The 16,587-nt window shown below is 39.5% G+C and overlaps 1 protein-coding gene across 20 annotated transcripts in view; it reads left to right on the plus strand.

The window, feature by feature from the left end:
- Nucleotides 1-16,587, plus strand: part of camk2g1 (calcium/calmodulin-dependent protein kinase (CaM kinase) II gamma 1) — a 57,891-nt gene that overhangs the window by 14,076 nt on the left and 27,228 nt on the right. For all 20 annotated transcript variants that reach the window (XM_083555892.1, XM_083555883.1, XM_083555900.1 and 17 more), the window contains exon 3: nucleotides 14,735-14,794. In XM_083555892.1, coding sequence (XP_083412018.1) covers nucleotides 14,735-14,794 — 60 coding nt within the window. The remainder of the gene's footprint in view (nucleotides 1-14,734; nucleotides 14,795-16,587) is intronic.

A 16,587-nucleotide genomic window follows, 5' to 3' on the forward strand; every position in this document is an offset into this window, starting at 1 on the left:
CATTTATCTCCGAATCACATTAGGCATACTTGAGCTTGAACTAATATAATCAATATTTTGTAGTATTAAATTACATGTTAAGCCTAACGATATTAGAGCTGCTAAATCAGACGTTGCCTGGTGATGGACAAAAAAATTAGTGGCTTTGTATGCTACTTGCTTTTCCGTTTGAGACACAACCTCATAAACAGATATAAATAAAGGGAGATGGAGTGAAAGATAGACAGAGACAGAGAAAGAAAGAGATATTTGTCTTAATCTGTACGTCTGTGGAGTAAAAGTGTTGCGTCCTGCCTATGGACAGAGTGAGACGCTATACTAACAGCAACATTAGCGAAAGAGCAGGATTGCCATAAACGTCTGAGGGAGGCTTAACAGGGTGTGAAAGATGGCGTAGGCTACAGAGCAGTGCTGCAGGGGGGAAAAGGCTGCCTGAAAGCTTTTTAATGACGCGCTCCACATTTGCCCACTGCCCTAATATGCTCACTGAGAGCCTGTTTCTGATGAGCCATCGCTTTTGTACTGATAATCTGCTGTGAATTTTCTCCTCAGGATCCATTGTGTGTATGTTGGTTTGTGTGTGTGTAGTCTGATAGATCTACATGTGGGATGCATTGTTTGCTTCTGTGCTTAGGTCGACTTGGTTGCCAGTTTTGTTTTTTGTTTTTTGTTTTTTTTCACAGGGGTGCTTTCATGCTCAGGATTTCATTATCCAGAATTCCCTTCACAGTCTTCAATATTTATGCAGCTACACTGTGTATATTGCTCTCGTTCATGGGTATGAACATGGGCTCTGTTTTACTTATTTATTTATTTATTTATTTATTTTGAATGAAAGCAGTTCCTTTTACACATTTGACATTTCATAAATTTGACAGTCAGGCTGATCACTCTTAGTTTAATTGCTACTGCAGCATTTGTTTGTCGTCTGTAACCTTTGTCAGGTTGTTTATAGCGTTGGTTCTGTTTGTGATCTGATCTCTGCAGAGATCCTCATCCATCTGACGTGCACCGTTCAGGGACGTAGTGTGAAATGAGCAATTCCACTAATTCGTTTCTCCTCTCTTATAAGCGTCAGATAGCAAACGTGAACGGAACTTTGGATGGGCGGTTGGGGAAAGCCTTTGTAGTTATTCTCCGTTTGTTTGGTGCCAAGGCTACGCTTACATAAAGAGGCCACGAGGGACTACAGCAGCCTTGAGCTCCACCAAGAGCCGAAGAACAGCCAATCTCTACCCCTTCCTCTTAACTAACCTTAGATCAGCCGACAAGATAAAACTAGTTCTGGCTGGGGACAAGTGAGTCATTCAGCTCTTGTTTTTTTTGAATAATTTGAGTTTCTGAATTATTTCAATGTGTACTAATTAAATAGGTGTTGGCATTGGATACAAAGTCTCGGTCATTCTGAAGCTGACGATGAAAGTTTTATGAGTCATTTTGAGATCACTTCTTTTGTGAATTGTGCCCTGCAGCATAATTGGTGCAAGGATGTCAAAGTTTGTCAAGCATTTAAAAAGTTCTTAAACCTTTTACCATATGTATGGCATGGAATTGTATGAAATATAAATAGCAATTGAGCTTTTTAAGAGCCAGCTAGGAGATAAAACGACGGCAAGTGGGACACCAAGAGAATCAGTAGGCAGATCTTAGAAAGTCAGACAACTGCAAAGCCTGTACAGGACTGATGACCCACTACAGATAAAGAGCAGCGGAGAAGATTGTTTGTGTGTGTGTGTGTGTGTGTGTGTGTGTGTGTGTGTGTGTGTGTGTGTGTGTGTGTGTGTGTGTGTGTGTGTGTGTGTGTGTGTGTGTGTGTGTGTGTGTGTGTGTATTTAAGTGGTTACACTGACATTTACTAAGGTTCTGTCTGGACATTTTCCTTTTTTTTTTCCATACAGGGAAATCTATCAGGAGCATCTCTTTTCTTTATACATCAACACACCTCTATAAAACACTCCCGTTGAAACACACACATTCCTTATCCCTGCATGTGGTCTGGTGAGTTGTGTGAGAGCTGGCGGTGTGCCCTGAGAGGATTTTTTTTTTTTTTTTTTTAAAGAGCATGAGGCCATAAGACCTTGCCCTTGGCCTGTGAGGTAAATCTCTCCCAGAATACCAGAGTGAGAGATGGAGAAAGTGAGTGAGTCAGACAGCCTTTAGCTGAACTGTAACAGACCCAAGCTAATTAATCCCTCCTGTTTTGCACTACCATTAAGCTACAAGCTCTACTCCCACTTCAGTGGCCTTGTAGACTCTGATAAAGTGTCATAGAAGACCATGCACTAATATAGGCAGAATATGTAAAGTCAAACAATTTTACATCGCACAAACTCTGACTTTGCTTGAACCAAAGCATTCTAGAAAAGTATGTTGGGGTTCAACATTTTCTTTATATATAAGCTAAAAATAGTGCCTTAATCATATTTCTTAATTACTTAATCATAAAATAATAAACTTTATTTACTTATCTTCAGTAGTCGCTTAATTATGGTGAGGGACAATGGGGAGTCTGTCCCAGGAACACTAAGCTTTAGTTGGGAATACATGCGAGGAAACGTAGGAACTGCGTGAAAGAATGTAAACTCTACAAAGATAGTTGCTCAGGACCAAACCATCATGGAACCCCCTTAATATTAATATTGTCTTATAAAATATAAGAATCAATGCATTTGTAAACAAACCAAGAGGTGTGTTTGTGTGTACCTTCTGGTTTAGGGAAGTTACTAAATGCTAAGCAACTAAGTTACTAAATGCTTCTCTTTCTTGCTTAGAAAACTTGCGGTACAGAAATGTACGCAGGAGTTTTTCCCAGCGAAAGACATTGACGATAGAAACTATACCAAGATGGAGAGAGATGACAAAAATCGTGGCTCTTACATGATGTGTGTCAGTGTGTATAGGTTCAGATATACATAGCAGGTAGGACAGTAGTGTTGCATATAAAAGTCCTGTTGAATTATTTAAATCATGTCCTGGTCTGTAGGCTCACGAGTTGTTCTTATTCATTAATTCTAGGTCAGAGCGTAACTATGCTGATGGCTTGCACACGTACTGTGACGTGCAGAGGCAGTGTAATATAAAACGTTTGATTTGTATGACCTTTAAAGAAGACAGGCGGTTACTTTGCGTATGACTAAATTAGTACCTGCAGTCGTGTCATGTTTTTCTGGTGTATTTGTAGGCCCTGTGGATCTACGGATCCACTCTGACATCACGCCATCCGTTCAGTGGGCTCAGGTGACCTGAAGAGTCCTTTTATGGTAATAATATTAAAATCCATCGAGCCAGTGTAGAGTCAGGCTGAGCGAATGTAATAGAACAAGATGACCATGTTACAAGACTGAATAGCTTTTTTTGTACCTACTGTTTTAGATATGTAATGAAAGCCTATATTTTCTTGTGTGACTGGCGAGTCAGGCAGGTCTGCACCAGGGTCCCTGCTGTTGGCTGCGGCAAATTTGTTGATTGCAACAAAAACGTGAGCGCTTCACATTTGTGGGCTGGTAATTGAGCGAGAAATCCCCAAGCCTCAGCACAATCAACCTAAACTTTGGCTCTATATACACATACACACATTCATATACACACATGCCACCACATGGATGGATGAATGGCGTGGTGGCTGAATGAATATTTAATGTGTGAAATAAGTGAGTTCTCTTTCTGGGAATTTAAGTCCCTTTGAACCCTACGAAGGATCACCACCTTTTTTTCCTCTGACTTTCTGTTCCCATAAAGCACACAGCACATACGCATACACTTGTGTGGTCTCATACCGGTGTCTGGATTTATAGATATTTGTTGATACTGTGGGTGCGTGTGTGCGTGTGTGCGTGTGCGTGTGTGCGTGTGCGTGTGCGTGTGTGCGTGTGTGTGTGTGCGTGTGTGTGTGTGCGTGTGTGTGTGTGCGTGTGTGTGTGTGTGTGTGTGTGTGTTTGTGTGTGTGTCTTCCGCCTTCCGTCCCTCTGCCTTCTCTCTCTCAGGCATCCTAATGAAGGCATTATCTTGACAAGTCACGGAACACGAAGCGGCCGTAATTTCGGCATTATCACAGTGTTTGTGGTTCTGTGAACGTCCCTTATCAGCTCCAATGAAGGCAAAATGCGAAGCCAAGCTTTATTGTTTATTATTCTGTGGTGATAAAGAGGGAAAGATCGCTAGGCATTTTTTGGCTTTCCGCTATTGTGGTGCTCCCTGAAGAGATGAATGTGAGGTTCTGTTGAGAGCCTGCAATAGATGCTCAGAAGCTTTTAATGTTCATTCACAGTTGCTAAGGAGCATTAGCAAGGCTAGAAATCCTCGGCCAGGATAGTGATGTACCGATCTTACATTAGGCTTCCACAGCTTAAAGCTTAAACCCAATGTAATGATCTCTGCTTCAGGACCCGTTCAGCTGTCCCTGTCTTGCTCTGAATCACTTCAACATGTAACACATTCAGTACAATGATACAGAGAGATTTGTGATGTGTTTAGCTTAATTATAGTGCTAATTTGCAGGTCGGTGCTGTGATTCTGTGATTCCTGTGAGACGTGAACACGGTCAGTCACTCTTGCGTCATAGCATAAGGGCACATTGCTAACACAGCTACAAGAGCATGCTTCTTTTTTTTCTTTCCGCTGCTCCCATTAGGGGTCACCACATTGGAGCATCCTTCTCCATACCCCTCTGTCCTATACATCTACCTCTTTAAAACCAACCACCTGCATGTCTTCCCTCACCACATCCATAAACCTCCTCTTTGGTCTTCCTTTTTTCCTCCTTTCTGGTGACTCCATCCTCAGTATTCTCCTACTGAAATACCCCATGTCCCTCCTCTACAATGTCCAAACCATCTCAATCTCACCTCCCTCACCTTGCCTCCAAAACGACCTACATTCGCTGTCCCTCTAATAAACTCATTTCTAATCCTGTCCATTGTTGTCACTCCCAACGAAAACCTCAACATCTTCAGCTCTGCTACCTCCAGCTCCACCTCCTGTCTTTTACTCAATGCCACTGTCTCTAATCCATACAACTTAGCAGGATATAAACTTACTCTTTCACTCTTGCAGATACTCTTCTATCACAAATCACTCCTACTATCACTCTTCTCCACCCACTCCACCCTGCCTGCACTCTTTTCTTCACTTCTCTAAAACACTCTCCATTACTTTGCACTGTTGACCCCAGGTCCCTGAACACCTCCACCTTCTCCACCTCTTCTCCCTGCAACCGGACCACTTCACTGCCCTCCCTCTCATTCACACACATGTACTCTGTCTTACTCCTACTGACTTTCATTCCCCTTCTCTCCAGCACATACCTCTACCTCTCCAGGCTCTTCTCAACCTGCTCACTACTTTCTCAATATCATCCGAGATATATATATATATATATATATATAAACAAGACTGAAGTCATTTCTTAATGCTTTGCAGCTATAGAACACGCACTCAGCTCAGCTGGTTAGATGTGTTGATGGGTACAAAGCCGTTGATGACAGTATTAATTTTATCTGTTTGAGTAGAGAGCTGGGGAGGTGAGAGAGCTGAACAGACCAACAGACTAAAGTTTTTCACTTCCTCAGTGTTTTAAAGCAGAGATGAAGTAAGTGTTAATTCCAAAATGCTATTAGCTGGTAACTTAGTGGCATTGTTGGAAATGCAACAAATAGGAAACACAAACCAGCTTGAACATAAACCAAAAAAAAAAGTCCCTTTAGGACATTCTCCTCCACTAGTACATATCCGCAAACAAGGAATCAGAACCTGACCAAGTTAAACCATCTCACTGACAAATCCGGAGCCCTGAGATTTCCTCTGGACCTGAATAAAAGGTTTTCTAGGGCACAAGTTATTTCTAGGCATTTACATTTTCTGTGTGAGTATATATAAAATTGCATGAGAGAGGCGTGTTCACTTGTCACAGTACAACATTTCAGCAGTACAACTTTAGACAATAGTGAACAAAAAGTGCTGACAAAGCCCGAATGAAAACTATTATTATTAGAGTGACATTTCGGTGTGGGTGGCATATCAGTTAACTTAAGCAACATGTCCTAAGGTTGTGTAGAAGCCGGATTGACTGGTTGTTACTTGCTTTTTTTTCTGCCGACAGCATCTTGACTGGATAATCGGTTTTGCACCGACTAACCAATATCAAACATTTTCCCACACCTGCTCTGCTTATCCAGTTAGACCACAATCCTAAAGTATGGCGATGTCATTTTTAAGCTGTATTTTGCTAAATTACTTCAGTGAATCAGTGAAATTGTTCACATTACTGATATCTTTGTTCTCATTCTCATACCATGTTGTGGAACTGTTTTACTTGGATACCCTTAACATCCTCCCTTCTCCTAACAGTCTATGTCAAAGTCTCATCTTTGCTTCAGTGGATAATCACATGAAGGCTACAAATTTTTACGCAAGAGCTAAAATTGTCGAACGAAATAACTTCAGAAACACTGCATCAGTTTTCATCCCTTCTCGTAGTCTTACTAGTTTGTTAAGATATTAAATATATTTTATTTGTGTCACTATTCCTTTTAAGCAGCATCTAACGAGATAAACGTCTTTTTTTGTTCTTACTTCTATTCAGAGAAAAAGGACGGCTTGTTCTGCTTTGTCTCCTGTGAGGTCTGTGAGTTGAGGTGCACTCTTGTGCAGTGGTTGAGAAATGGGAAATGGCAGTGTAAATCAGTAATGGCAGTGCAGATGTCCAATTGAAGAGACAGGAAAAGCTTTCGAGAGTGGCCATTAATGAAGAGAAGGTTCTGGCATTAGTCATAAACTAGGAATGAATGAACTGTTGGTCACGTGACTGAATTAATAATAGAAGGGTAGCGTAAACACACACACACACACACACACACACACACACACACACACAAAATAAAGCTTTAGACTCATTTGTGCCTCTTTCTCTGGAATGAAGTTGGAGTTCCATGAATGGTAAAAGTGGCCTTTCCAATTGTCTCAGTGATATTGCCTAATTATAGTGAGGTCAGCCCATCTTTTTACATGACTGCATTGATCATAAGAATCAATATTAACTGATGTGTGTGTGTGTGTGTGTGTATGTGTGTGTGTGTGTGTGTGTGTGTGTGTGTGTGTGTGTATATATATATATATATATATATATATATATATATATATATATATATATATATATATATATATATATATATATATATATATATATATATATATTACACATACACACACTGACCACTGGATGTTCAACATGTCACTGAAGAACTGAGGATTTGAGAATAAGAATTGTTGCTCTCCACAAAGATGGCCTAGTCTATAACACTAACACCCTGAAACTGAGTTATAGTACAGTGGCCAGGGTCATACAGAGGTTTTTTTTTCCCAAGACGGATTCCACTAAGAACAGGCCTCGCAAGGGTCGTTCAAAAGGTTGAGTCCTCGTGCTGTGCGTCAGGTGCAGAAGCTGCTTCAAAAAACAGATGCATGAGTGCTGCAGCATTGCTTAATAGGCTGCAGAAGCGGAAGGTCTCACAAGAAAGCTCGCAAACCGTTTGCTGAAGCAACCAGTCCAAGAACACGAACCAAGTCCTGTGGTCATAACACGATTTGGTCCTAAGTAGAGTAGAGTATATGTACAGTACTGTGAAATGATGCCGGAAGATGGTACGCACTGTCGCACGCCGCGGCTAGCGATAGTGGTCGTAAGTTGCATAGGTCGTAAGTCGAAGACTACCTGTACAAGCTGCCGACATTGTCCCTTGAAAAGATTGAATACAATTGTTGCTGAATGTGAGGGGAAATGGGTACACAGTGTTGCACCGAAGCTACGTTTTGATCATACCAGTGATTATGCACTGATCTGGAGCACAGGTTTCTACAGGTGCAGTACAGGCTTGCACCCAACCTGAGAGTATATATCGCCTCTGTTTGTTCTACATAAATGTACTAAATCAAGGTTAAATTTCTTTTCTCATTTATTATTTCTCTCTTTCCAGAATTATGGTTTTGCTCATTATACGGATGATCACTCTTTCCGTGTTCTGTGTTTTTTGTTTTTCTGTGTGTGTGTGTTTGTGTGTTTGTGTGTTTGTGTGTTTGTGTGTTTGTGTGTGTGTGTGTGTGTGTGTGTGCATAACATTTGATTGCTTTTTGTTTTGTGGCTCGTACTGTCTCAGGTCATCTTTCAATTTGTCTTTATGTAGAATCAATGTTGAGTCCTGGAACACATCTCTACCCCCTCATTTAATTATGCATCACATTTGGGCTGTGTGCGTGCATGTGCATGTTAAATTGGGAGTGTGTGTAAGTGTTTGGGGTGTGTGTATGAATTACTGCGTCTTTTTTATCTGTCCGTCTGTGTGTATGAGATCTGTAGTGAAATTGGAGCATTGGTGATACCAGTGCACTGACGTGTCTCACTGGCGTCTCCAGTGTAATATAGTAATGGAACCTCCTCTCCAGTTTCACGAAGCGTGGGTGTGGGTGTGTTTGTGTGTACTGACAAAGAGGAAATGTGGGTCTTAAAATGCCAAAAGTGTGGTTTGACTGGATAAAGTAAATACAGTAAGACTCTATCTGACTGGCTGGACTGCATTACTACTGCTACTACACACCCATGAAAGGTAGTTTAGCACCTATTATCTGTGAGCTAATTATCTCTTTAATGAATGACTTTAATTAAATCGAAGCTTGGATGAAGACTTATCATGAAAGGATTATCTGCACTATCTTGCCTTTCTTTAAAGCTTTAGTTGTGTATTCATTATACTGAGAGGTGATTAGAGTTCAGAGTGCTTTACTATGAAGGGAAATCAAAGGTGGTCTTGGATATTACATAGATGACCTTTTCTTGTTGTTAATAAAGGCAGAGGGAAAAGCGACAGATTGATGCAAAAAGTGATGTGGATGAATATTTACTCTGTCAAAAAGGTCACTTTTTGGCGTGGCACATCCAAGAATCTGTCCTGAAAGAAACCAACAGAACTCTGTGTAATAGATGTAGTTCATTTTCTGTTTGCTTCAGCAGTGACTGCTACATCACCAGTTCAGTGTGGAAGGTTTTTTTTTATTAAACAATAAAATCCAAACACTGCATAATTTTTCTAGTATATTCTGTGTAAATTAAAAACATTGTGTGTCTAAACTTGTCTTTTTATAGTTTGCCAGGGCATAGTGATTAGATCCATATTTAATCCCAATAAATAAATAAACAACCAACCAGCCAAAAAAAGCTTTTCATGTTTAAACCATGCCCACTTAGATTGTTCTGGATTGACTTTCTCCTCTGTAATTATTCTCATTTCCCTGTGCTTTGTCTTGTTCTTCCTGTGACTTTGGTTTGGTGGAGACCAGACCGGAGAAGTGTGATCACCATGACATAGCGGGTGGTCAGTAGAGCAGAACAGAAGTGTATTCATAACTGCAGCGTTCCAAAGATAATCACAGTCCGGATCAGGGGACAGGATGAAATGCTGTTAGATTGGAGCTTTACTGCTTTATGTGTGTATGTATGGGGTGGGTGGTGAGGAAGAAAGAAGCTCTGATGCAGCCTAAAGTAAATGAACCATGATGAGAGGCAAAAAGGGGAAAGTCAGGAGACAGCAGGATCTGGAAGAAAACGTTCTCACCTATTTCACCTGCGGTCCTTTCTGCAGTGTCATTAATGCGATTCAAGTCAAGTCAAGAAGCTTTTATTGTCATTTCAACCATATATAGCTGATGCAGTACACAGCAAAATGAGACAACGTTTCTCCAGAACCCAGGTACTACATTTAACAACACAAAGCTACATAACAGAAAGCACAGAGCTGAGGACTAGAAAGTGTCCATGCCACATGTTGATAAGGTTCAGTGTGTGTGTTACACTTTTGTTAAATATGAAAATGTACAGGAAATCACACCCCCTACAGCAATGTACATGAGTGTACTTTAAATAGCGACTCCACCTCAGTTTCAGTTCGGCGCATTGGGTAATATCTTTCACAGGGAGTATCGCACAATCATACAGAAATAACAGAATTTAGACACATTTCAGCATAGAGTTTAAAATGATCTCTAGGCTAACTATGCTTTTCTTTATGCTATTTCTTTATTAACAAAGCATTCTGTACACTGAACAGCACGCAATCAAAGTAATAACTTTCCAGTTACTTTATTTAATCAGCTGGTATGAAGCACTTTTAAAATTTCTATCCAATGTTTTCTATCCAATTCTGCCAGTCCGATTCATATATACTAATATTAAAAGTCTTACTGTCAACTTTGCTTGTCAACCTGTGATCTATACATTTGTCACTGGAGTAGCATGAGTTTTAGCCTAGCATCAGCAAAGGAAACCTGAATAAAAGTAATGGTTTGCATGCATTATTTAGATTACAGTATAATTTATGTGAGGATATCTAATCAATTATTAAAGCATTTTAAGGTTACGACCTGTTTCCCCAAATATACAGTCTTAGCCCCATTAGCTAACTTTCCTAACCTTAGTTAAATGCAAAATGTGCTTATCGTCATCTTGATAATTGCGTTTCTGGGAAGTCACAATGATGTTATGGAAATTTAAACAAAACGTAGTTGTATATACACTGTTCTGTGTAGCCTGGCATTGGAGCTGTACAAAGTCTTTAACAAGCCTATGTGTTTGTTTAAAAAAAAAAAAAGATAGTGACAAACATTAGGATCCATTCAGAAATGTAAATAATTTACACCCAAAATCTCAGTATTGCGCTTTTTTAAATTAGCTGGTTAATTCTTATAAGTAATGCAAAGCTCATACAATATGTCTAGCATTTAATTTTGGCTAAGAGTGCTTGTGGCTCTATGAAATGGTAAACTCCCCATATAGTTTCTTCACCCATTTGCATCCTGAACTAATTAAGGCTGGGATAATACTTTTTAGTACAAAGCCTATGTGCACAGTATTCGCTTTTGATCTTTTCCATCATGCACAACCCTTAATGAAGCTCTTAAAGAGCTGTATATGATGAGGTGTCGACATTGCAGAGCTGACGGTGGTGCTTTTGTATTGTGGATTACACAATATTTGCTTTGCTACCCTGAAAGACTGCAGGTACATGTATATGTACGTGTGTGTGTGTGTGTGTGTGCGTATGTGTATGTATGTATGTATGTATGTGTATATATATATATATATATATATATATATATATATATATATATATATATATATATATATATATATATATATACGTGTGTGTGTGTGTGTGTGTGTGTGTGTGTGTGTGTGTGTGTAATATTCTTTTATATATTTCCATTTCTTTTTCTTTGCTTCTGTAACAGAGAAAGTTCCATACTGTGGGGCGAATAAAGGTATATCTTATCTTATCTTTAGCTTACACAAAATTCACGGTTCGGTACGTACCTCAATTTTTAAGTCACGGTTCGGTTCAATTTCGGTACGGTTACGGGGGAGAAATTCAAACCATAAAATATTTATTTATTTATTTATTAAAGCCGTTTATTATTATTATCATTCATTAACATCAACAGTTTACATTTTTTTAAAACACTTTTAAATAAAATTCCTGCTTAGTTAATAATGCATTAAATATTTTATACAAAATATATGAATAATAAATAAAATGCAATACACCTTTTTTTAAATGGATTAAATTGAGTAATGAATTAGATTGGTACAAATTGAATTGATTAAATAAAAGGAAAAATGTAATTAGTTTGCATTTGTTAGACCCCATTTGGATAATACAGGTGTGTGTGTGTATTGATTCTTTAGCATTTGCATTCATGCGCAAAACTATCTTTATTTTCTCGGTACGGAGTGAGTAGTCACAGCTACACTGCGCTAACTCTCGTTTCTCTTCTTTTAGACTCCTGGCATTGTTGTGTATGTTTTTAAGATTAAAAAGAAGAAAAAAACGAGAGGTGGAGAATAACAAACTTGTGGTCCGCCCCTTAATACGTTTTTGAGGAAATTCAGATTGTAACTATGTTCCGCTCGTTAAAAGGTTTGCATTCGGTACCCCATTAGGGGTCTCCCTCTGTCCTCTACATCTGCCTCTTTCAAACCAACTACCTGCATGTGTTTCCTCACCACATCCATAAACCTCCTCTTTTCTTCCCACCTGGTGACTCTATCCTCAGCATTCTCCTACTGATATACCCCATGTCCCTCCTCTGCACATCTCCAAACCATCTCAATCTCGCCTCCCTCATTTTGTCTCCAAAATGACCTACATGCGTGCGCTGTCCCTCTAATTAACTAATTTCTAATCCTGTCCAATAAATCCCTCAACATCTTCAGCTCTGCTACCTCCAGCTCCACCTCCTGTCTTTTACTCAATACCACTGTCTCTAAACCATACAACATCACAGGTCTCACCACAGTCCTATAAACTTTCCCTTTCACTTTCGCAGATACTCTTCTATCACAAATCACTCCTGCTGCCACTCTTCTCCACCCACTCCACTCACTGCCTGCACTCTTTTCTTCACTTCTCTAACACACTCTCTATTACTTTGCACTGTTGACCCCAGGTCCCTGAACACCTCCACCTTCTCCACCACTTCTCCCTGCAACCGCACCACTTCACTGCCCTCCCTCTCATTCACACACATGTACTCTGTCTTACTCCTACTGACTTTCATAACTGAACCGAAAGCTTAGTACCGAAGAATTTAGAATACGATTACGTGTACCGTTGCACAAACTCAATGGAAGGGGTTCTAAAAAAAATAGTTGGCCACTATGAAACAAATTCTACAGTTGATTGATTGCTTTTGGGGTTTCTTTCTTCGAGATGTGAAATGAATGTTCACCCAGTACAACCCAATGCTTTGGATTAAAGTCTGGTGTTTGAAGTTGGAGTCTAAAATGCCTCCTGATGCAGCACTTTGTTGTGTGACTTCCTCCCAATTACATTTTTTAAAATCATTTAACTCAATTCAATTTATTTGTATATTGCTTTTAACAGTGGACTTTTTTCCCAGAGCAGATTTACGGAATTAAACAGATTGTGAAAATAACTTTTACATTTATAAATCAGTTCAAGTAAGTTTATCTCTTAAAGGTTATAAGAAATTATATAATTAACTGTTTATTATTATTAACTGTTCACTGAATACAAAAACTGTTAATGGCATGTAGTCTTAAGCCATTGTAGCAGACCTTTCATAATAATTCTAGTCCAAATCGATCTTCATGGTTGTTGAGTTTAACCCTCCACAGTAACCTCATGGATCTTGAGACTATTCATGGGGAACCACCTTTAGCAGCAGTGAGTGGTCTCTATTTGAAAAGAACTTCCATCAGAGTTAGGTCCAGAAAGAAGGAAGAACAGGATCACTTTTACACTCAAGAGTTACATCATCAACAAAGATTAGTTAGTTTGTTCTACAGCAGTTATGCAAACCGAAACCATGACACCTTCCCTACAATACTGGACAAAGAGCTTATATCTTTTAGATCATGAGCAGATCCTGTGTTTCTCCACAGTTTGGCCTTTTTATAACTTGGGTAAAGGCTGATGTTAGTTCCAGAGCTTTTGTGGCTCATTTTTCTATTTCTTACTGCTCAGGAGTGGTATGCATCAGATTGTTTTTAGATTGTAGTATGTTCATCCCTAGCATGTAGATGTTGTGGTTGTCTATTTTTTCCCCCTACAACCGCTCTCTGTCATCAACTGCTGTTGTTTTCCTTGACTGAATTGTTAGATGTCTAGTTGTTAGTACACCAGTTTTTTTTTTCTTTCAAGAAATTGCACTGGCATTGCTCAGTGTTTGTGCAAAGGCTTTGATTGATCTTCCCTCTTCTCTCAAATTCAAAATGGCTTGGCTTTCTCCTATAGACAGCACTTTGGTTTTCATGTTGGTTTATCCAACAACAAATACAGTCCTCATAGGAGCTTTTAATTATTTCAACAGCTGATTTAAAGTCTACTCACATACTATAGCAACAAAGATATGAGTTGCATTGTTAACACAGTTAAAGTAAGTCTGTCCTTTGGCATGGTAATATTAAGTCAAAAGCATTTTATATGAAAACGAATCTGAATTAATTGTAGAGTTATTTTTACAGATGCTAACATGGTCTGTGATTCCTAACGCCAAAGTAGCAAAAAGGTAGTTGAATTGATGGGTGTAGTTAATACCAGTTATTCACACAAATATCCCTAAGTGCTAGACCACTCTCATTTATCACGGTTCTCCTTTGGGATTTCCTGAACATAGTTTGATCAGGTCTTGAGGGGTTTTATTTTGATTTCATTACGGGTTTCCATTCAGCCAACTTGGACACACTTGTCATTGCTTGTGTTTATTTGTGTTTGTGTGCAAAGCAGTGTTCATTAGGTAGAGTGTGGAAAGCCATCCATACATTCAGGCCATGCAGGCAGGAGTGCTAACGCAGCGATGTTCCCTAACAACACACTCAGCAGCAAAGGGAACAAGCCCCTGCCTGCCTAACTAACTCCCTCAGTCCTTTTCCACTTACTACGATCTCTCTCTCTCTCTCTCTCTCTCTCTCTCTCTCTCTCTCTCTCTCTCTCTCTCTCTCTCTCTCTCTCTCTCTCTCTCTCTCTCTCTCTCTCTCTCTCTGTGTGAATGCTGTGCTGTTCCATGCATCTGTATTGAGGGCCATGTCACCAGTTTTCAGTTGAAAAAAGATAAGGCAGTGGCTTACACCAGGTCACTCATTCCTTAGGGATTTGAACAGGGTTGCTGAATTATGTGTAGCTTTGTAACTGTCCCGTTTATTTATTTCCCTCTGTCCTCCTTTGTGTAGATCACCAGAAGCTGGAACGAGAGGCCCGAATCTGTCGTCTTCTCAAGCACCCCAATATTGGTGAGTATGTTCTAGTTTAAATGTGTTTTTGTTTATTAGTAATAGTGTCACATGTTTATTAGTAATGTGAATGCTAAATAATGTAATGTGAATCTCTTTCTCTGCTGTTTAAGTAGTAAAGGTTTCACATGTGTAGTTTGTGCTCCTGGGTCAGGGTTGGAACTAATGGAAATAAAGTATGGTTTAGCAGCTCGAGGGTTGCTGCATGTCACGTGCTACTGTAGCACTTGATATGCAACACCATGCATGCAGAAAGCTTATTAAAATAAGCATTGTGCTGTTATGTTCTCAACAAGCACATGCAGAAGTACAATCATTTTCTGATCGCATGGGTTCCAATGGTTGAACCACATGACAACACACACACACACACACACACACACACACACACACACACACACTGAGAAGAACAGAGGAATGTCAGAAATCTAAGCTATGAGTGAGGTTTAAAGTGACCCAAACATCTGCTTAGAGTGAGGTGGAACAGTGTCCTAATGATTAATGCACTATCATGCACTAAATATTAAATTCCCACTAACTAAACAAACCGTGACAAAATGTATGAAATGGATGACTATATCGAGTGAGTCATGGCCACATGCACGTCTTGTTCAAAACACAAAAAGAATTCCAGTACACATAGAGCGTGTTTATTAAAAATGCTTTTCACCCTCATGTGGCTGATAAGTTGCTGTCGATGTATAAACAAACGTTTCAGTAATTAGATTGTATCGCTGGTTTCTTTTCAACTCAGATTAGGTTTTAGATTAGTGGGAAGTGGTAGTTAAGTTAGTAGTTGAGGCTCTGGAAGTTCCAGGGGTTCAAGCCCCTAGTACTGGCAAGCTGCCACTTTTGGGCCCTTGAGCAAGGCCCTTAACCCTCTCTGCTTCAGGGGTGCTGTATCATGGCTGACCCTGCACTCTGACCCTGGCTTCCTATCAATCTGGGATATGCAAAAAAAAAATGTCACTGTAGTGTATATGTGACAAGTAAAAGCCTTTTTCTTACATGTAAGCAGTTCTGTTGCTTGGGATTTTTATTTAACTGCTATAGCAGTAGAACGATTCAATAAATCAGTATTTCACTAACACAAAGCAATTGAGCTGACATTCACAGATATCCACTACAATAACTGTTACAATGCATTCATGCAACAAAGAATTTATGCTATAGATAATAACATTTAGAAAGCTGTAAACCATTTGCAAATCTTAAAAAAAATAAAATTACCCCATGCATTTAATTCATGATGGATTTTGGCCTAGCATCGTGTGATGAAACGATGCAGATGTTTGCATCACCACTAAAGTTATTGCTTCATTCATTCTCGAGAAGGAAAAAGAAAACTAGACCAAGAATTGGTTAATGTACGAGGCGGTTCTTCTTTATAGATGTGCAGCTAAAACGCTCGTCTCCTCCTGTGTGTATCTTTACAGCTGTGTGTGCACATTACTGCATGTATTTGAGTGTGGGAGAAGACGATCTCATTGTCACAGGGAAAAATAACGGACAATAGTATGAGGGATGCTTAAAGAAAGCGACAGAGGGCTCAGGTCTATAATAAGGCCTATAAATAGTGCACTGGGGTGGGGAATGGGTAGGAGCCAGAGGGGGCGCCTGGTGCAGGAGGCTTTGGTGCTCGTACGCAGTAATTATCAGCAGCAAGCCCAGTAATGCAGCAAGCTGGAGGAGAACGAGCGAACGGATTAAAGAAACAGTTATATTTCTAAGATACACTTTTTAAAGTGTAAAATATAATTTGCCAGACTCTTTATTTATTTATTTATTATTAT

This window comes from Silurus aristotelis, assembly GCF_946808225.1.
Source record: "Silurus aristotelis genome assembly, chromosome: 12".
Taxonomy (NCBI): Eukaryota; Metazoa; Chordata; class Actinopteri; order Siluriformes; family Siluridae; genus Silurus; species Silurus aristotelis.